Below are 22,460 nucleotides of genomic sequence, written 5' to 3'. Positions count from 1 at the left end.
AAAATGGATGGATGGATTTATAAAATACTTAGTTTAACAGGATAAAACAATTGTTATCAAGGATTAGGTCACGCCGATTACGAAAGAAACACTAATCAAATATAATGCAAAAGAAGGGACTCAAAAAAACTGAAAAAAAATGTATATACAATTACACAGTGCTAAAATAAATACATTCTAAACAAATCAATAAAAAAGGGAATCTTAAATAAGCTGTCAATAAAATTAAAGTACAAATGAAATTACAGTTTCACCACTTAAGTCAGGGGTCCCCAAACTTTTTGACTCAGGGGCCGCATTGGGTTAAAACAATTTGGCCGGGCTGTGTATATATATATATATATATATATATATATATATATATATATATATATATATATATATATATATATAGGGCTGTGAATCTTTGGGTGTCCCACGATTCGATTCAATATCGATTCTTGGGGTCACGATTCGATAATATATTGATTTTTTCGATTCGATTCGATTCTCGATTCAAAGACGATATTTTTCAGATTCAAAACGATTCTGTATTCATTCAATACATAGGATTTCAGCAGGATCTACCCCAGTCTGCTGACATGCTAGCAGAGTAGTAGATTTAAAAAAAAAAAGCTTTTATAATTGTAAAGGACGATGTTTTATCAACTGATTGCAATAATGTAAATTTGTTTTAACTATTAAACGAACCAAAAATATGACTTATTTTATCTTTGTGAAAACATTGGACACAGTGTGTTGTCAAGCTTATGAGATGCGATGCAAGTTCAAGCCACTGTGACACTATTGTTCTTTTTTTTTTTTTTATAAATGTCTAATGATAATGTCAGTGAGGGATTTTTAATCACTGCTATGCTGAAATTATAACAAATATTGATACTGTTGTTGATAATATTCATTTTTGTTTCACTACTTTTGGTTTGTTCTGTGTCGTGTTTGTGTCTCCTCTCAATTGCTCTGTTTATTGCAGTTCTGAGTGTTGCTGGGTCAGGTTTGGTTTTGGAATTGGATTGCATTGTTATGGTATTGCTGTGTAGTGGTTTGTTGGATTGATTAAAAAAAAAAAATGATAAAAAAAATCGATTTTTTAAAAATGAGAATCGATTCTGAATCGCACAACGTAAACGATTCGATTCATATTCGAATCGATTTTTTCCCACACCCCTAATATATATATATATATATTAACATGCACACATATACACAAGACTCCAAAACGTTAACCACCATGTTGCTACAATAAAAAACTAAGGAAAATACAAAAAGTGGTACTGTTTTCATAGTATATATATATATATATATATATATATATATATATCACGCACTAATTGACTGAGAGAGTGCGCACTTGGCACTGATGATGTCACGTTATCGATGAGAAAATGCATTTTTTGACAATATGATTTGCCTGAGCAGCTAGAAGAGTAAAATGGATCAGAAAGGCCAGATTTTAAAAAATTCGAATTAAAAATAAAATAATATAATTATTAAATTTTTTTAACTTGGGACGTCCCGCGGGCTGAATTTTGGACGCTGGCGGGCTGTATTCGGCCCGTGGGCCGTAGTTTGGGTACCCCTGACTTAAGTCCTAATTTTTGCGCTGAATAAACTTCTCCATGATTAACTTCAGCTCCAGACTTCTTCCGTTTGTTTGATATTGTCATTACTGCCACAAGTGGTGGAAAAGTGTATTACAACTGAGTACTGCTTAAAATAGAAAAATAGATATTATTTAGCGGCCCTCAAGGGAGTTCTCGCGGCCCAACAATGGCCCTATGTTAGGAAACACTACTTTAAAGCATATTTATTGACGAAAAGGGCCACCTATTGTTGCTATCTATGGAAACACTTAGCAGGACTATGAACACAAACATAAACATTCATGGACCATCTGGCCCTCTCCAGTATTTAGAGAACTGTGTGGAATTAGATTAGCTAATCAAGCGGAGGCAGAATGGTGTTTGTCTTACATTAGTAGGTGTGTGTGTGTATGTGTGTGTGTGTGTTCTTATCTCCACTTGTGACGCTGCCTTTTATTGTCCCTCGTCCTCGCTGAACCGTTTCGGTCATTGTGTTGCGCAAATTCCAGATCTGCCGAGCTGGGGAAAAAAAAAGGTTAACACTAGAATCAAGTGTTCATTTTTTTTTGTCATATATTTCATGATTTTTCCAGTGGTATCTTTACTGATTATATGGGATAAATAACAGCGCTTTGTCTCAAGTGAGTCATATGGGTAAACAAATTAAGACCAATGTTTGGCTTTTTGATGTGTATCAGTCTTTTTTCTTTACACAATAGAACTACATCAGCAAATGCAATATAAAACCAATATTAAGTATTTATTATAAAAGTAACAAAACAGTGAGGTAGATAGAAAGAGAAAAGTTAACATTTTGCAGTTATTTTCTTTCATTTAAGAACACAAAATACTCTCATTGTCAATAAGTATCCCAAAATATGATCGGATATCTGACAGGGCATTTCAGTTCTTGTGAGAATTCTTCCCCGGTCTGCTCAGTTGTATTCATACATTCGCTCACCCGGCCATTTCCATCCCCCAATCCCCTTCTAATCCAATGCTGGTCGTCTACAGTACGTCTCATCTGTTCACCAAAACTTTCAAAAATGAAATGTTTTGCCGGGAATTCCAGTTTTTGTTTTTCTTTCCTGGCATTTTCCTCCCTTTGTGCACAACAAGCTCATATAAGGAGCGTTGCGGGTTTCATGTTCCGTGGATATATAAAATAACACCGCAGAGCAGTAGAAGATGGATGGATAGACGAATGGACAACAGAAAATATATCTCTGCAAAAAATCCAAACTATGTGTAAATTAACAAATGGAACATTTAATATATATCCCCCTTACACACATGCTTATGTGTGCTATGGACATGAGTCTTTTTCCCTTGGCCTCAGTCCGGACCCCCCCACCCCCAGCATTTACCTGTTTCTTACCTTTTTTGTAAGGGCCGCCTGAAGTTGGCAGACCCGTCAGCGATCCTGTTCTGTCTCCCTGTAATGTTTGTCTTCTCTTTAATGGGATTGTGCCGAAAATCTTAATTTCCCCTCGGGAATTATTAAATTCTGATGATCTAATTATTCCGCCCGATTGTAGCTGAGATAGGCACCAGCGCCTCCAAAGGGAATAAGCGGTAGAAAAGGGATGGATGGACGGATGATTATCTAATTAAAGAAGAGCAGGCAACAGCTCACACATTCTCATACTTTCCGTAACATCCAGGAAGAAGCTTGAAAAATGCGTCAACTATAAACTACATTAAGGAGCCCAGAATTGTTTTTATTTAAATACACATTTTGTAAGGAAACCTTACAATCCATAAACTGCTCTAAAATGGTATACAATTAAGTAAATGGGAAGTTATTGTGATGTAGAGAAATCCAATATTTTACCAATTTTCCCGGGAGATTTCCCATATTTTGAGCTGAAAATGTCTATGTTCTCTTTAAAACACACATAATAAAGGTGTTTGTGAAATCCCCTGATGTTTTTTGCTGTTATATTAACCACATTAGCGCCGCATAAATCATGTCGCTAATGGTCCCACGTTTTCGTAAAAAAGTTACTATTCATGTTTAGCTAACTTTTACTGGAAATTAATATCGGCTCCAAATATCATTTATTGGCCCTCTTGACCACAAATGATCGGTAAGGCCCCAGCACTGGGCAACTATTTTGAGTCAGGGACCAAATTTTGAGAAAAAAATGGGTCTTGGGGCCAATATGTCTATTTTTAGGAACACTAATACAAAACCACGTCTGATTGAAATGCTAAAATGTTATGACAGTGTGCCTTAAAAAACGGAATGGAATTTTATTTTTATTACTGAATGAGACACTCAGAATGTACATGAAAATAACGAATGTGGGATTTACAATATTAACTATTATGTTACGTTTGCGCGGCATCGTGGATGCGCGGGGAGTGTCGCCTCTCGATGCGCAGGATCACAGCAGGCAGGAATGAAGGTATGAACAGCCTTTTAATATGAAGTTACAAAAGAACACTGGTACAAAAGAGCAAATCAAAGGCGTGTCTGAGCACAGAAAACTAAATGCTAATATACACAGAAGACAGAGTTCGAAGTCCATAAAGCGCGAGCCAAGCGCGCGGAGGCAAGCTACATTTAGCAAGCAGAAAAATAAACAGAGACCACTCACGTAACGGTTGCAGGTGCAAACAAACTGGCGAGAGCGAACTAGGTAGCAGAGGGGCTTAAATACAGAAAACATAATTACAAACCGGTGTGTGAATGAGCCATGCAGGAGGAGCAAATAAGTTGTCATGGTGATGAATGTAAATAAGGAAGTGCGCTAACAAACGGGATCGGTAGAGTCCAAAACATGATCAAAACATAGTAGGACAATACAAAAAAGACAAACATGCTAGAGATGTGTGATCCGGAAGCCGGATCACAACATTACCCCCCCCTTAAGGGGCAGATCCCAGATGCCCCCCAAAAAACTGCAATAAAGAGAAACCCCCTCCCAAAACCAGAAAGTTCACAAACGAAGGGAGGGCGGAGGGAGTCCACGGTGGAGGGTCGCCAGATCGCATGTCCCCGAATCCACCGAGGACACATCATGTGGCGGCGGCGGGTGGAACGCTGCTGCCGAAAAAGTTTTGGCGGGCGACCTCGAAAAGGCCACATTAGTGGCCGCCTCGCAGGATGAGGTGCCCGGCGAGGCGGACGACCCGGGCACGGCCACATCCGTGGCCGACATGGAGGAGGGAGTATCTGGCGAGGAGGATGACCTCGCAGAGGCCACGCCCGTGGTCGACGTGGTGGACGACGCCTCAGCACCGAAATCCCAGCAGGCTTGGAAGCAGCAGACGAGGGTGCGGGGACGGCAGCCGCAGGAGTCGTCGGAGGCGGCCTGGGAGCCGCAGGAGTCGTCGGAGGCGGCCTGGGAGCCGCAGGAGTCGTCGGAGGCGGCCTGGGAGCCGCAGGAGTCGTCGTCGACGCTGGTGTGGGCTCCAGCCCCGTCGTCGACGCTGGTGTGGGCTCCAGCCCCCTCGTCGACGCTGGTGTGGGCTCCAGCCCCCTCGTCGACGCTGGTGTGGGCTCCAGCCCCCTCGTCGACGCTGGTGTGGGCTCCAGCCCCGTCGTCGGCGGTGCTTGGCGGCGCGGAGCTGGCACCGGTGCTTGGCGGCACGGAGCTGGCACCGGTACCTGTCGTGGTGCTGGTACCGGAGTGGGCTCCAGCCTTGGAGTTTGTGCTGGCGTGAGAACCAGTTTAGAGTCTGAAACTGGCGTGAGAACAAGGCTAGAAACATTTTCTGGTGTGAAAACCAGGTCAGAGTCATGTGCTGGTGTGAGAACCAGACTGGGAGCAGGTGTCGGCTTCAGCCGAGGAGCAGGTGTCGGCTTCAGCCGAGGAGCAGGTGTCGGCTTCAGCCGAGGAGCAGGTGTCGGCTTCAGCCGAGGAGCAGGTGTCGGCTTCAGCCGAGGAGCAGGAGTCGGCTTCAGCCGAGGAGCAGGAGTCGGCTTCAGCCGAGGAGCAGGAGTCGGCTTCAGCCGAGGAGCAGGAGTCGGCTTCAGCCGAGGAGCAGGAGTCGGCTTCAGCCGAGGAGCAGGAGTCGGCTTCAGCCGAGGAGCAGGAGTCGGCTTCAGCCGAGGAGCAGGAGTCGGCTTCAGCCGAGGAGCAGGAGTCGGCTTCAGCCGAGGAGCAGGCACAGGGGTCTGCCGAGGAGAACTAGGGGACTGGCTGTGAGCAGGACTAGGACTATGATGAGTGATAAGACAAACACTAGGACTCGGGCAAGGACTTGAGAGAGGACCAGGACTTACAATCACACTAGTGCTTTGAGAAGGGCTTGGGCAACGACCAGGACTTACAGTCATACCAGGGCTTGGGCAAGAACTAGGACAAACGGTCAAACTAGGGCTTGGGCAAGGACTGGGACTAACAATCAAACTGGTGCTCGGGCAAGGACTAGGACAAAGACTAGGACTTACAGTAACACTGGGGCTCGGACAAGTACTTGGGTAAGGACTAGGGTTCGGACTAAGACCACGAGGGGAATCAGTACTAATATTACAAAGGCAAGAAACAAGACTCGGGACCGGACTCGAAACAGGACTCGGACTACGGATCAGTCTACGAGTGGAACTAGGACTACGACGACTACGAGAAAGACTAGGACTACAACTAGAATCAGAACGGAAACTCGGGCCAGGACTTGGACTACGACTCAGTCTACAAGTCGGTCTACGAGTAGGACTAGAGCATGGGCTACGAAGAAGGCTGGGACTCGAACTCAGAGAGACTGTGACTAAAACTAGAACTAGGGCACGGACGGAACACAGGTGGAGGAGGTCTAAGAGGGCGTGACTTGACCGGGGAGAACACCGGTGGAGGAGGTCTAGGAGGCCGTAGTGGCTTAACAGGTTTAACAGGGGTGAACACCGGTGGTGGAGGTCTAGGAGGCTTGGTAGTAATACTGGCCCTCCCCTCAAGACCCGGATTCCAGACGGGGCCCCGTTGGACAGAGGCTGACCGTAAGGGCGGGCGGTGGGAGGTTTGGAGGAGGGCAGGCTCCTCCCCTCTAAAATGTTCAAAATCCTCACTAAATGAGGTGGAAAAAGGCACGGATTCAGGCGGAGAACGAGACTTGAGAGGGGGGGAAGCGGGTATGGGGGGTGAAGACTGACTAGAGTCATAGTAGTGGCGGAAAATGTCCTGGTAATAATTAATTATATTATTAAAGTCATTGTTGGGGGTGTGACTGGGCTTGGATGTGCTACAATTATCCTTGAAAATTTTCGTATATAAAATTAGGTCCTTGGGTGGAATGGGAGAAAGTTCATCTTCAAAAAGCTCCTCGTCACTAAGGTCAAAAAAATGTGCAGAGGAATCCACTAAGGTGTTAACGGTGACGTCATAGGGGGGCGTGAACGGAGTGACGTCACTGTGAGTGACAGGGAAGGCGGAAGATGGTGGGATGCTAATGGGAATAGCAACATGGTGACTGGGAACGGGAGAAGTGAACAAAGTACCAACCCGTAGAGAAGAGTCCTGGGTTGGAGCGGAGGAGTACTTGGTCGGGTATGCTGCTTGTCGGGAACGGTGTCCTGGAGGATCCAGCGCGAGGTGACGCGTTTCTGCTCGCCAGTTTCTGTTACGTTTGCGCGGCATCGTGGATGCGCGGGGAGTGTCGCCTCTCGATGCGCAGGATCACAGCAGGCAGGAATGAAGGTATGAACAGCCTTTTAATATGAAGTTACAAAAGAACACTGGTACAAAAGAGCAAATCAAAGGCGTGTCTGAGCACAGAAAACTAAATGCTAATATACACAGAAGACAGAGTTCGAAGTCCATAAAGCGCGAGGCAAGCGCGCGGAGGCAAGCTACATTTAGCAAGCAGAAAAATAAACAGAGACCACTCACGTAACGGTTGCAGGTGCAAACAAACTGGCGAGAGCGAACTAGGTAGCAGAGGGGCTTAAATACAGAAAACATAATTACAAACCGGTGTGTGAATGAGCCGTGCAGGAGGAGCAAATAAGTTGTCATGGTGATGAATGTAAATAAGGAAGTGCGCTAACAAACGGGATCGGTAGAGTCCAAAACATGATCAAAACATAGTAGGACAATACAAAAAAGACAAACATGCTAGAGATGTGTGATCCGGAAGCCGGATCACAACATATTAACAATAAAACACTGAATATTGACAATAAAAGTACGCCACACCCCCTCTTGATCGACATATTTTACAATCAAGCTAAACAACAAAAATAAATAAAGACCTACAGTCTAATACAGGGGTGTCAAACTCAAATACAGAGTGGGCCAAAATTTAAAACGGAACAAAGCCGCGGGCCAAGGTTGAACAAATTAACCTTTTAATAGGGACCCAAACAAGTTTTGCAATGAATATTGAACAAGCAAGGCTTAAATAAGGCAGCACGGTGGGACAGGGGTTAGTGCGTCTGCCTCACAATACAAAGGTCCTGAGTAATCCTGGGTTCAATCCCGGGCTCGGGATCTTTCTGTGTAGAGTTTGCATGTTCTCCCCGTGACTGCGTGGGTTCCCTCCGGGTACTCGGGCTTCCTCCCATGGAACAGGCAGACCTTATATAACGTAATAGTGCAAAATCAACTTAAAAAAAAAAAACGAATAAACATCATTGGTATAATAAATAAAACGTAATTAAAAAAATGAATGCCTCTTTTCTATTTGCAGCCTTCTGAGGTAAATACATTTGAAAATAAAATAGAAATTAGGTGGGCGGGGTTTGGTGGTAGCGGGGGGTGTATAGTGTAGCATTCCGGAAGAGTTAGTGCTGCAAGGGAAACTGGGTATTTGTTTTGTTGTGTTTATGTTGTGTTACGGTGCGGGTGTTCTCCCGAAATGTGTTTTGTCATTCTTGTTTGGTGTGGGTTCACAGTGTGGCGCATATTTGTAACAATGTTAAAGTTGTTTATACGGCCACCCTCAGTGTGACCTGTATGGCTGTTGACCAAGTATGTGTGTGTGAAAGCCGCATATATTATGTGACTTGGCCAGCACGCTATTTATATGGAGGAAAAGAGGACGTGACGGCATGTTGTAGAGGACAGTGCCTTTAAGGCACGCTCCCAATATTGTCCGGGTGGAAATCGGGAGAATGGTTGCCCTGGGAGATTTTCGGGAAGGGCACTAAACTTCGGGAGTCTCCCGGGAAAATCGGGAGGGTTGGCAAGTATGAGTATTAGCGGTGAATGTGGTGTTACCGGCGGGCCAGCTCTAATGTTAATTTGATATTGCCTCAAGGGCCAAATGAAATTAAACGGCGGGCCAAATTTGGCCCGCGGGCCAGAGTTTAACACCCATGGTCTAATATATCCAATATATCACTTAGCTTTAGCTTTGTTGTAAAAATCTCCTTCCAAGTCTGTCCCTAACACCCGGATTTCAGGCTGGACGCTCTGGAAACACTGTGGAAACGTTCCCCACCCACACTGGTTGGTGCCTGGTTTGAGCTGCTGTGACTTAGATTACCATAGTAACGTAAGTATATCATGCAAAAGTGCAGATTCCAGCCATTAGAATATGTTGTATAGTTCAAGACTAACGGACATTTGAAAACATCACTGCACATTATTATGGCAGCTACATTTTCCATCCTAAAGATCTAAAAAAATTATTTGAGAACGGATAGAAAAGCTTAAAGGCCTACTGAAATGAGATTTTCTTATTTAAACGGGGATAGCAGGTCCATTCTATGTGTCATACTTGATCATTTCGCGATATTGCCATATTTTTGCTGAGAGGATTTAGTAGAGAACATCCACGATAAAGTTCGCAACTGGAGAAAAGCCCTCCCTCTACCGTAAGTCGCAGACGATGACGTCACATGTTGAGGGCTCCTCATATATTCACATTGATTTTAATGGGAGCCTCCAACAAAAACAGCTATTCAGACCGAGAAAACGACAATTTCCCCATTAATTTGAGTGAGGATGAAAGATTCGTGTTTGAGGATATTGATAGCGACGGACTAGAAAAAAAAAATGCGATTGCAATCGCGTTGCATTGAGACGGATTCATATGTTTTTAGAGACATTTACTAAGATAATTCTGGGAAATCCCTTATCTTTCTATTGTGTTGCTAGTGTTTTAGTGAGTTTAACAGTACCTGATAGTCGGAAGTGTACGTCCAAGGCCGGGTGTTGACGCGCAGTGTCTCAGGGAAGTCGACGGCAGCTGTATGGACGGCACAAGCTCAGCTGAAAGTGGCGACTTTTTAACCACAATTTTCTCACCGAAACCTGCTGTTTGACATGTAGTCGGGATCCATGTCCGCTGTGATCCATAGTAAAGTTTCACCTCTGTGAATTTTAAACAAGGAATCACCGTTTGTTTGTGTGGCTAAAGGCTAAAGCTTCCCAACTCTGTCTTTCTACTTTGACTTCTCCAATATTAATTGAACAAATTGCAAAAGATTCAGCAACACAGATGTCCAAAATACTGTGTAATTATGCCGTTAAAGCAGACGACTTTTAGCTGTGTGTGTGCGCAGCGCTCATATTCATAACAGCCCGTGACGTCACGCGTACACGTCATCCTTATGCGACGTTTTCAAGAAAAAAGTCCTGGGAAATTTAAAATTGTAATTTAGTAAACTAAAAAAGCCGTATTGGCATGTGTTGCAATGTTAATATTTCATCATTGATGTATTTTTTTTCTCCGAGATGGCGCTGCTGTAGTGGCTGCTGTTGACAGGAGCTCTGTGCTGTTGTGTCATCCTTTTGTGTTTCCCTCTTGTTTTCATGTGTTATTATATTTTTTTGCCTTTTGGTCCGGGACCCTTTGGGACTGTGTGACAAGGGGTGGACCTTTCGTGACTTCTGCGGTGCTTTTTTGTGGACTTCTGGATCTGCTCCCCGGGAGCCTTTTGGCCATGGAAACCAGCTGCTGGGTGTCTGCCACACCGAAGTCGGTTTGGAGGGACTGGAATAGGTGCGGATGAGGGGACAGGGCTGCGGAGCTAGCACTGAGCGCTGGGACGGAGAGGCTTCACAGTGTCTTGACTGGGTGAGCAGGTGTCGGACACCTCAGTCTCCTTGGACGTATCCTCGCTCATCCATGCGGACTGGACACTGGCCGAGAGTGGAGTCGGCTGTCTTGGTTGCTTTGTTGGGTCTGCTCCTGTCTCTGGCCATGCTCCCTCCACCCCAGCGGACGATGGCGTAGAACACCGCAGAGGCCACCACGGTGGATATGTTTCTTTTACTTTTTATTCATAGCTGTATGTAGAAGTGTCTGGTTGTATCTGCTGCTTTAATGTCTTTAATGTCCTCTGTGTTCTTTGATGTTTCCCTCTTACACATGTAAGAAGGATGTGTACTATGGCTATGAGTTGTTTTTTCCCCTTGGCCTCAGTCTGCACCCCCTCTGTAGGGCCCAGGCTAAGACCGATTTTTTTATTTTATTTTAATCTTCTATTTTTTTCTCCCATTCCCCCACCCTTGTTTACCTGTATCTCACCTTTTTTTGTAAGGGGCGCTGGACGCCGGTAGACCCGTCAGCGATCCTGTTCTGTCTCCCTGTAATGTTTGTCTGATCTTGAATGGGCTCCAGTACTCTGGAATGCCCTCCCGGTAACAGTTCGAGATGCTACCTCAGTAGAAACATTTAAGTCTCACCTTAAAACTCATCTGTATACTCTAGCCTTTAAATAGACCTCCTGTTTAGACCAGTTGATCTGCCGCTTCTTTTCTTTCTCCTATGTCCCCCCCTCCCTTGTGGAGGGGGTCCGGTCCGATGACCATGGATGAAGTACTGGGTGTCCAGAGTCGAGACCCAGGATGGACCGCTCGCCTGTATTGGTTGGGGACATCTCTACGCTGCTGATCCGCCTCCGCTTGAGATGGTTTCCTGTGGACGGGACTCTGGCTGCTGTCTTGGATCCGCTTGAACTGAACTCTCGCGGCTGTGTTGGAGCCACTATGGATTGAACTTTCACAGCATCATGTTAGACCCGCTCGACATCCATTGCTTTCGGTCCCCTAGAGGGGGGGTGGGGGGGTGGGGGGGGGGGGATTGCCCACATCTGAGGTCCTCTCCAAGGTTTCTCATACTCAGCATTGTCACTGGCGTCCCACTGGATGTGAATTCTCCCTGCCCACTGGGTGTGAGTTTTCCTTGCCCTTTTGTGGGTTCTTCCGAGGATGTTGTAGTCGTAATGATTTGTGCAGTCCTTTGAGACATTTGTGATTTGGGGCTATATAAATAAACATTGATTGATTGATTGATTGTGCTGAAAATTTTAATTTTCCTGAAGGAACTCTCCTGACGGAATAAATAAAGTACTATCTATCTCTATCTATCTAAACTATCAGACTGCATGATGGATAGTAGTGGGTTTCAGTAGGCCTTTAACGGGCCGCATGCGGCCCCCGGGCCTTAGTTTGCCCAGATCTGCTCTATACCAATCATGTGCTTTCTCACCCTGTTACTGTAATTACTTTATGAAACTATTCTGACCACCTTACTTACCTCCTCCGGCGACAGGCACTTTGCAGTACATGGCTCCGGAAATCATCGATAAAGGTCCCCGAGGCTACGGGGCCCCAGCAGACATCTGGTCCCTGGGGTGCACAATCATAGAAATGGCCACCGGAAAGCCTCCCTTCCATGAGCTGGGGGAGCCTCAAGCCGCCATGTTTAAGGTACATTAAAAACTCCCTGTGAGAAGACAAAAAGTACTTTTTAAGACAAACGACGCTGATTTTGTTGCAGGTGGGGATGTTTAAGATCCACCCTGAGATCCCCGAGTCTTTGTCGCTGGAGGCCAAGTCGTTCATCTTGCGCTGCTTCGAACCAGACCCTCACAAACGAGCCCTGGCCTCCGACCTGCTCAAGGACACGTTTGTCAAGCAGAACACCAAGGGCAAGAAGAGCAAGATCGCCTTCAAACCCTCAGGTGGCATGAGTGCTCCCTGCGCTGGGGAGCTGTGGTTCCTTGACATTTCACCCAGTCATTAAATCTCTTTTTCTTGTTTTTTCTGGGGTGCGCCCTGTCCAGACTACATCCACGTTTCCCTGCCGGTGCAGTTGCAGTGCGAGGCCACCGGGAGCAGCAGCAGCGAACACGGCTCCATGAGCCCCGACTGCGACTCCAAACACGACGTCTTCTTCCAGAAAAAGAAAAGCTCTGGCTCAGAGAATCTGCTCAAACCGCCCAACTCCAACTACCTGAGGTGCAAAACCTTTCCGTCTTCGTATTCAAACACTTTTCTAAGTTTGACAAATTGAATGTGGAATTTAGCAGTGTTGGGCTAAAATTGACGCATGATTTACCAAGAAAACCGTGAAAAAAAATAAAACTCCATCTATTCATCTGCTTTCTACCGCTTGTCCATCTCGGCCTCCTTGGAGTGGCTGGAGCCTATCCTAGCTATCTGTACTAAAACATATTTGTTATCTGATGCACCTCCTCTGCACTATAAATGGGTGTAGTAGGTTTTCACATACTCATGCTAACTAAGTAGCAAAGAAAACATGAATGAAATAATTATTTTCGAGGGTGAAAAAACAAAAAAAACATGCTTAGTTATTTCATTAGACAGTTTTTCATAAAACGTGAAAATAAATATTTACACACTATAAACATTTGAATGATCTTGCTACTAGTACAATTACATTCTGAAGTAATTAAGAAACTATTTGAAGTACATTTCTCTGTAAAGAAAATCTTCTTAAATAAAAGTTATTTTTTTTCTATGATTAATTCAAATCCTAAATTCATTCATAATTTGCCCGAATCAATTAAAAAATATATACATATATTTTAAAAATAATAATAATTTGAAAATGAGAAAACTAATTATAATTTTTTTAATATTGTAAATATTTCAATATTACAACTAGCACAAATACATTGTAAAGTAATAATAACATATTTTAAATACATTTCTCTATTTAGGAAATCTTATTTAATAAACATTAATATGTTTTAATTTTTTTGGGCGAATAATTCCAATCCTAAATTGATCCATAATTTTCCAGAATCAATTCAAAAATAAAAAAAATCCAAAAAGAAATCGCTGCAGGTATTAGTCATAAAAATGAGAAAACAAATATATATATTTTTTCATAATGTAAATATAAAAAATTTACAATTAGTACAACTACATTTGAAGTAATAAAAACAGTTTAGGAAATCTTATTCAATAAATAATGTGTTTTAAAAAAAAATCTGCAATTAATTCCAATCCTAAATTAAATCATAATTTTCCAAAATCAATTTAAAAACTATATATAGATATATAAATATTACATTTTTTATTACAAATTATATATGTCTATATATATTTTTTACATTCTAAAACAAGTTTTTCAGGCCACCTTTGCACTTTATTCCTGCGTCTATTTATCTGCAGCCAAGAAGAGTTTTTGTTACCCGTTTTGAAAAGATTTTATTATATAATTGTTATACCAAATAATATGTTGTATCGTACTGTATCAGTTTGAATCGAGAATTGTGTTACATCTGAATCGAGTTGTGAGCTGTTGTAATCTTACCATCCTTAATGATCATACTACATTTATTAAAATTATGCACCTTCTTCCATGTTGTATTAACTATAACAGCAAATGCTGTTAATTTAGGACAGGGTCAATACCTTTGTGATGGGTTTTTACTTTTTCCACACACAAATCAGTCCGTAGCTCTTTTTGCCTCCACATCATAATTGATTTTTGTATAATTCTGTTAACCGACAAACCAGCAGAGTGAACTATTCCTGCTGCTGCTAATGTTAGGGAGATGTGAACAAATGTTTGGCTGGCAGGTGCTCCCAGCATGCTTCACTAACTTTTACAACACTCGTATAACAATAACTTTACAAGCTACACACACGAATGCACACAGCACTTGGACACTTGAGTGTTTAAGTAAGCGTGTGCTGCAGATTCACCAGGCACGGTAGCCAGGAGAGGCTTGTATTTGCACACAGTCTGTCGTAAAAAAAAATACAAATTAATAAAAATTTAAAAAAAGCACACTGAGGTGTTTGTGTGCGTCGCAGCGTTCCAGATGAAGGCTCCGTGTCGGAGGACCGCAATGTCCCGCCCTCAGCAGAGGACCGAGACGGGGGGCTTTTCTTACTGAAGAAGGACAGTGAGAGGCGGGCCATTCTGTTCAAGGTCCTCAACGAGGACCAGGAAAAGGTCATCTCTAACCTGAAGGAGAACTACATCCAGGTGCTGCTCGTTTAACCGTTTTCTGGCTGTGTTGAATGAATGTCGGTACATGCAAAAGCATCTAGTGTGTGAATGTGAGTGTGAATGTTGTCTATCTGTGTTGGCCCTGCGATGAGGTGGCGACTTGTCCAGGGTGTACCCCGCCTTCCGCCCGATTGTAGCTGAGATAGGCGCCAGCGCCCCCCGCGACCCCGAAAGGGAATAAGCGGTAGAAAAATGGATGGATAGATGGCATTTATAATTATCTTCTCCAAAGACATGCACCTGGGGATAGGTTGATTGGCAAATCTAAATGGTCCCTAGTGTGGGAATGTGAGTGTGAATGTTGTCCGTCTATCTGTGTTGGCCCTGCGATGAGGTGGCGACTTGTCCAGGGTGTACCCCGCCTTCCGCCCGAATGCAGTTGATAGGCTCCCCGAAAGGGACAAGCGTTAGAAAATGGATGGATGGATGAATGGATCTTGAGCCTAAAATGTCATCGCCACACAAAAACGTACACATTTGCTCCTTGTGACCATTTTCAACTACAGATCGACTGATATGTTTTTTTCAGGGCCGATAACCGATATTTGGAGACAATATTTATTTGCAGTAAAAGTTTGCTAAAGATAAATAGTATACATTGGTTAACAGCTGGACAGCTTTAAGTTAGTTTTTTTAACTTTATTTTGTTCAGGAAAAGTCGGACTAGTAACGACATAATGCTTTATGTGGCGCTGTTAATGTGGTTTATTTAGCGCCACAAAACATCCAGGGATTTCACAAACACCTTTACTACACTTGTTTAAGAGGAGTAATAGCATTTGTGTTTCAAAATATGGGAAAAATCTGCTGGGAAAATTGGTAAAAATATGGGATTTCTCTACATCACAATAAATCGCCAGCTACTTAATTTTATAACATTCAACACATTGTACGGTTGTACTATATACCGGTATTATTATAGTACAGCGATGCTAATGAATCATATCCGGTACTACACCGCCTCTGAAAAGTATTGGTATTTTTTGGCATCACAACATCTTCATTCGCTTTTTCAACATCTATATTATCTTTATAAACTTAGGAAATATGTCCCTGGACACATGAGAATATGACCAATGTATGATCCTGTAACTACTTGGTATCGGATTGATACCCACATTTGTGGTATCATCCAAAACTAATGTAAAGTATCCAAACAACAGAAGAATAAGTGTTTATTACATTTTAACAGAAATGTTGACATAACATTTTAAAAGAGAAAGTAAGCAGATATTAACAGTAAATGAACAAGTACATTTTTAATTAATTTTCTACCACTTGTCCTTAATAATTTTGATAAAATATTAGAATGGAAATGTACACAATATTAAGTTAAAGTACCCATGATTGTCAAACACACACTAAGTGTGGCAAAATTATTCTCTGCATTTGAACCATCACCCTTGATCACACCTTGTGAGGTGAGGGGAGCAGTGAGCAGCGGCGATGGCTGCATTCGGGAATCATTTTTGGTGATTTAACACCCAATTCCAAACCTTGATGCTGAGTATCAAGCAGGGAGGTAATAGGTCCCATTTTTATAGTCTTTGGTAAATTACTGCTAATGTCAGCAGACTAAATTAGTAGCCTTTGTTTGCTTACTTACTAATAAAATACAAGTTTTCTTGTATGTTCACTATTTTATTTAAGGACAACCTTTCAATTACAAACATATGTTTAATGTACCGTAAGATGTTTTGTTAAGATAAAGCCAATAATGCAATTTTTTGTGGTCCTTATTATTCAAAAAAGTACCAAAAAGTATCAGATTCATTTATATATATATATCAGGACAACACTAATACATTGTAAAGTTTCCTTATGAAGAACCCTGAAATTTTGCCGACAATTGAATTAAAACAATTCTGGACTCCATGTAGATTATAGTTGAGACGTTTTTCAAGCTGGCTGTCACAGAAAGTATGAGAATGTGTGAGCTGCTGCCTTCTCTTCTTTGAGTATTACATATCCTATTTGTCAAAATATTTACGCAAAGTTTGGATACTTGGCAGAGATATCTTTACTGTTGTTTTCATATCCATCCATCTCTGTCAAGTTATTTGATTGAATCGCGGAAAATGAAACTCCTTTAACGAGCCCACGCTGCGAGCGTTGTGGGCCGTGCCTTCTTGGGCTACTCCATCGCTGCGGTAGCGAAAAAGAACAAAACGGAGCTAGTGAAAAGGCAGGAAAGAAGGACAAAAACTGGATTTACCGTACAAAACATTTTTGGGGCTTTTGACAGGTAAGCAAAGGAGACTAACTGGGACGAACAAGATATCAAAATGTTGTCATTCATTATTGACAATGGGTAATTTATACTTTTAAAGTAAATTTTCTCATGCAGGGATAACACTCTGGTGTTTGAGCAGTGGTTATTGCTATCTATGTAACTTAACTAAGAAATATTTTATTGATACTAAATGCTGATACCTAATGTTTATATATTGTATCAGCCGGTGTTCTAAAAAAACAACAACAACAACAACAACAAAAAACCCGATACCGATATATGTCAAAATGCGAAATATCCGTACTAATAATCGGTCAACCTCTATTTTTTGACGGCATATATTTATCTTCTTCAAAGCGTGCAGCAACATGTTTACTTACGGTTTCCTACAGGGGCGCATTGTTACTGAAATAATGAGCATGCAAACCAGGGATGTCAAACTAATTTTAGATCGGGCGTCACATGGAGAAAAATGTACTACCAAGTGGGCCGGACTGGTAAAATCACGGCACAATAACTTAAAAATAAAGACAACTACAAATTGTCTTCTTTGTTTAAAAATCGAACAAGCACATTCTGAAAATGTACAAAACATAATGTTGTTGGGTTTTTTTTACACTTACATGTTACAGTTAATAGTATTCTATCTTTATTTGACGTGATTTATACTTCCTGAATAAATTGTGTGATAATGTTCATCAGTCAATCAATCAATCAATCAATGTTTATTTATAGCCCTAAATCATTAGTGTCTCAAAGGGCTGCACAAACCACAACACAAACCACTACGACATCCTCGGTATGCATCGGTGTTAATTTTCAATCTATCAAGATAAAAAATAATATCAAAATGAAATGGCTGGATGTTATTTATGTAGTTGCTCATTTTCCTCAACTGATGCACTAACATCATATGGTTTATTATTATTTTTTTTTACATACCGTATTTCCTTGAATTGCCGCCAGGGGCTCTAATTAATTTAAAACCTCTTCTCACTCCTGCGCTTACCAAAGGCATGCTGTAAAAGTAAGCATGCTTTAATTTTTTAAAACCTCTTGTCACTCCGGTACTTACCAAAGGCATGCAGTAAAAATTTGAGTGTGATATAAGCTTGGACCTTAAATCCTACTGAATAGCTCTTAATCTTCTTCCCTTTATGCGATTTCAAATTACCGGTATTTAAATCAGGCTCCTCCATTTTGAAAAGGATGACAGGGGAAGTGTCACTCGTGACGTCACGAGTTTGACCAGGTGGTGATACTAAGCATGCGCTAATTATTTTGCAAAGCGAGTTTGACCCGACAGTAAGTCAAGGCAGGCATACTTTATACCCTGCAGCAATTCAAGGAAATACGGTATGTAGCATATATGACATCTAGTGGACACATCTAGAATGGCAATTTCTTTCATTCGAAAATTCCGGCTCATTTTTAACCTTGCCTAACTCATCCTGCCGTCCGGATATAACCTGCCGTAGGTTTGACACCCCTTGTGGAAAGTGATGTTGCTGCAAAAGTAATTTTTTCAAGTTTACATGTGATCATGAAAAAAGTGGAATGTATACACACACTGGCCGTTTAAAAGTGGGGAAATAAAATATTTAAATATCTTTGGGAAACTGACCTTGAGTGTGAGTTAAAGTTAAAGTACCACTGATAGTCGCACACACTAGGTGTGGTGAAATTACCCTCTGCATTTGACCCACCACCCTGGGAGGTGAGGGGGAGCAGTGAGCAGCAGCGGTGGCCGCGCCCGGGAATCATTTTTGGTGATTTAACCCCCAATTCCAACTGTTGTTGTTTTGTGTTCATGTAACACCGCAGAAAATATGGCTGCCATGCTCATTTGTATAATTCACATTCGGTCGGTCGCCGACCACGTTCTGTGAGTTACCTGTGCTGACATCTTCGGTGACGCTCAGGGCAGCGAGGAGCTCCAGCTGTCCGTGGAGCACATCAAGCAGATCATCTGCATCCTCCGAGACTTCATCCATTCCCCGGAGAGGCGCGTCATGGCGGCCACCATCTCCAAGCTCAAGCTGGACCTGGACTTTGACTCCACTTCCATCAACCAGATCCAGCTGGTGCTCTTCGGCTTCCAGGACTCGGTCAGAAAACACACACACACACACACACACACGGCAAAAAGGTGTCTCATTAAATAGCGTTCATGTTTCCTTCCCTCAGGTAAACAAGGTGCTCAGAAACCATCACATCAAACCTCACTGGATGTTCGCCATGGATAACATCATCCGCCGAGCTGTGCAGGCAGCCATTACCATTCTCATTCCAGGTGAGTTTCTACTGGCATCTAGTGGACGGTATAGGTAAAAAGACAGTTACAAAAAAATATATAAATATATATATATAAATTTATTTATATATATATATATATATATATATATATATATATATATATATATATATAATATCCATCCATCCATTTTTTCTACTGCTTATCCCTTTTGGGGTGCTGGGGCCTATCTCAGCTACAATCGGGCAGAAGGCGGGGTACACCCAGGACAAGTCGCCACCTCATCGCAGGGCCAACACAGACAGACAACATTCACACTCACATTCACACACTATGGACCATTTAGTGTTGCATATCAGTATAAATTATATACTGTATATGTCAGTGGGCCCCAACCTTTTTTGCACCACAGACCGGTTTATTGCAGGCATTATTTTCAGAGACCGGCTTTCCACTTGTGCCAGATAAATACAGCAAAAATAAGTGCATGAAAAATACAAGTCACTGTAACGCTGCATTAGAGGGAATTCTGGGCTTGTTTCTTTTTGTATGGATGGATAGGTGTAGCCTATTATTTGCAACCTACTGACTAGCGATGTACTGAAAATTTGGCCGGCGAAAAATTACATTGCCCACCGAAACAGGATGTCGTGATGACGTAAGTGTCGTGGTCGTACTTTATTATCCATCCATCCATCCATTTTCTACCGCCTGTCTCTTTTGGGTCGCGGGTGGTGCTGGAGCCTATCTCAGCTGCATTCGGGCGGAAGGCGGGGTACACCCTAGACAAGTCGCCACCTCATCGCAGATAAATCCACCAACAGCGATGTACAAAATGTGCAATTTGCAAATATTAAGAGCTCTCGCTGTTTATCGCAGACATCGTGTGACAGAATTAAGGAGTCCCTAAACACAAGTTCAGTTTCCAATAACACCAGAAAAAGGTGTTGGGTTTGTTGAATGTAGTTTTTATAAAAAAAATTAAAAAAAGATTGGAGGAGTCTCGAAAAAATTCAAAAATTCTCAACAAAGCACATACAGTACAGGTCAAAAGTTTGGACACACCTTATCATTTCAATGCGTATTCTTTATTTTCATGACTATTTACGTTGTAGATTGTCACTGAAGGCATCAAAACTACGACAAATGTGAAGTGAAAACCCTTTCTGGTGACTACTTCTTGAAGCTCATCGAGAGAATGCCAAGAGTGTGCAAAACAGTAATCAGAGCAAAGAGTGGCTATTTCGAATAAACTACAATATAAAACATGTTTTCAATTATTTCAACTTTTTTTTGTTAAGTACATAACTCCACATGTGTTCATTCATAGTTTTGATGCCTTCAGTGACAATCTATAATGTAAATAGTCATGAAAATAAAGAAAAGTGAAGTAAAGTGAATTATATTTATATAGCGCTTTTCTCAAGTGACTCAAAGCGCTTTAAATAGTGACACCCAATATCTAAGTTACATTTAAACCAGTGTGGGTGGCACTGGGAGCAGGTGGGTAAAGTGTCTGGCCCAAGGACACAACGGCAGAAACTAGGATGGCACAAGCGGGAATCGAACCTGCAACCCTCAAGTTGCTGGCACGGCCACTCTACCAACCGAGCTATGCCGCCCACATTAAATGAGAAGGTGTGTCCAAACGTTTGGCTTGTACTGTACAAATAAGCAGCTACAATTGAAAAATAGAGCAACATGATACAAGAAAAAAACAGGTTCATACTAATTCATGAAATCTTTTTTTTTTTTAAATACATTTTTAAAGCCTTTTTAAAGAAATTATCACAGGGCGGTATAGCTCGGTTGGTAGAGTGGCCGTGCCAGCAACTTGAGGGTTGCAGGTTCGATTCCCGCTTCCGCCATCCTAGTCACTGCCGTTGTGTCCTTGGGCAAGACACTTTACCCACCTGCTCCCAGTGCCACCCACACTGTTTTAATTGTAACTTAGATATTGGGTTTCACTATGTAAAGTGCTTTGAGTCACTAGAGAAAAGCGCTATATAAATATAATTCACTTCACCTCATTATGCAAATTATAAGATAACGCCATTTTGACCACACTCCCTTAGACTTAGACTTAGACTTCCTTTTTATTGTCAATCAAATTTGAACTTTACAAAACAGATAAGAACACAATTTCATTACATAAGCTCATGGTAGTGCAGGATAAAAAAAAGCAATAAGGTGCATATATAATTAAATAAATATATATAAATAATATATAAATATATACATAAAATAAATAAACATATATAAATATATATAAATAAATACAAATAGATTACTGTACAGATAAATATATTGCACTTTTTCACATGCGTCCACGTTTATGGATGTATGTTGGACACGTGAAAAAGTGCAATATATTTATATTATATATATATATATATATCCCACAGTATATTGGCAATAAGGGGGAAACCCAAATTGACATACTGTAATGGTGATACCTGGGTAAAGGTATTCATAATCTCAGTGGGACTTTCCCATTGAGATCAATAGTCAATAATCTACTTTACAAGGGAGATTCCCAAAAATGTCACTTTGCACCTTCATTTTTGAAAACATTGCTTATTTTGTATTTTCCCCAATAACATAAAAGGAATTTTATAATTCAGTAATTTTAACATAAAACTAAAAATAATCAAACAAACGCTCTCAATGGTAAGGCCTGAATTTTTGTATATTACATTTTCATTGCACTTTTAGAAAAAAGACAGTTTTAGGACATACAAGTAAAAAGTGTAACATTTTTTAGATATGTCATACTCACCTCTTGACTTTTCCCCCTCAATAGAGCTGCAGACACACTTTGGCCCGGCATCCGAGTGCGAGGGCGCCGAAAAGGAGGACGAGGTGGACGAGGAGGAGGTCGAGTTCGGCCCCGTGTTGGCGCCGGCCGCCGACGACACAGGGGTGTCCGCCGACCCCGCTCCCTCGGCCGTCACCGCGCTCCCCTCGGCCCACTCGCACGAGCACCAGCGCTCCCACCACCAACTGGGGGCTCAGCTCGGACGCCTAAAGCAGGAGACAAACAGGTAGGCAGATCTCTGACCTCAGTCATGCTGTTATCTTCACTTCCTGTCAGCGTCCGATTACTTCTGTTCATCATGGCTTCAGTCAATAAGAGTTGTGGCACCTGACTGTATCAAATTGCGTCATTTGAGCCCTGTGATGCAATACTGGAAAAAGGAAAGTTGTGAACGCCCACGCTGTTGCAAGT

The 22,460-nt window shown here is 42.0% G+C and overlaps 2 protein-coding genes across 3 annotated transcripts in view; one reads left to right on the top strand and one right to left on the bottom strand.

Moving 5' to 3' along the window:
- map3k15 (mitogen-activated protein kinase kinase kinase 15) overlaps positions 1 to 22,460 on the top strand; it is a 72,210-nt gene that overhangs the window by 41,661 nt on the left and 8,089 nt on the right. The window contains exons 19-25 of the mRNA XM_061921553.1: positions 12,027 to 12,184; positions 12,255 to 12,438; positions 12,541 to 12,715; positions 14,546 to 14,720; positions 18,900 to 19,085; positions 19,165 to 19,270; positions 22,035 to 22,275. Of these exons, the coding sequence (XP_061777537.1) occupies positions 12,027 to 12,184; positions 12,255 to 12,438; positions 12,541 to 12,715; positions 14,546 to 14,720; positions 18,900 to 19,085; positions 19,165 to 19,270; positions 22,035 to 22,275 (1,225 nt within the window). The remainder of the gene's footprint in view (positions 1 to 12,026; positions 12,185 to 12,254; positions 12,439 to 12,540; positions 12,716 to 14,545; positions 14,721 to 18,899; positions 19,086 to 19,164; positions 19,271 to 22,034; positions 22,276 to 22,460) is intronic.
- On the bottom strand, positions 5,573 to 22,366 carry LOC133569320 (uncharacterized). Of its 2 annotated transcripts, none has more exons than XM_061921554.1 (4): positions 22,011 to 22,366; positions 18,872 to 19,288; positions 12,012 to 12,200; positions 5,573 to 8,101 (listed from the first exon to the last, which is right to left on the bottom strand). In XM_061921554.1, exon 4 carries the CDS (start codon positions 7,160 to 7,162, stop codon positions 6,260 to 6,262), a length of 903 nt encoding a protein of 300 aa, XP_061777538.1. In that variant the 5' UTR covers positions 7,163 to 8,101; positions 12,012 to 12,200; positions 18,872 to 19,288; positions 22,011 to 22,366; the 3' UTR covers positions 5,573 to 6,259. The 2 variants fall into 2 exon arrangements, 1 of the variants encoding a protein (XP_061777538.1); XR_009809795.1 differs by lacking the exon at positions 5,573 to 8,101 and adding an exon at positions 8,122 to 9,716.

This window comes from Nerophis ophidion, linkage group LG15, assembly GCF_033978795.1.
Source record: "Nerophis ophidion isolate RoL-2023_Sa linkage group LG15, RoL_Noph_v1.0, whole genome shotgun sequence".
NCBI lineage: Eukaryota > Metazoa > Chordata > Actinopteri > Syngnathiformes > Syngnathidae > Nerophis > Nerophis ophidion.
Note: the sequence above shows the minus strand (reverse complement) of the source record. Positions and strands in the feature narration are given on the sequence as shown.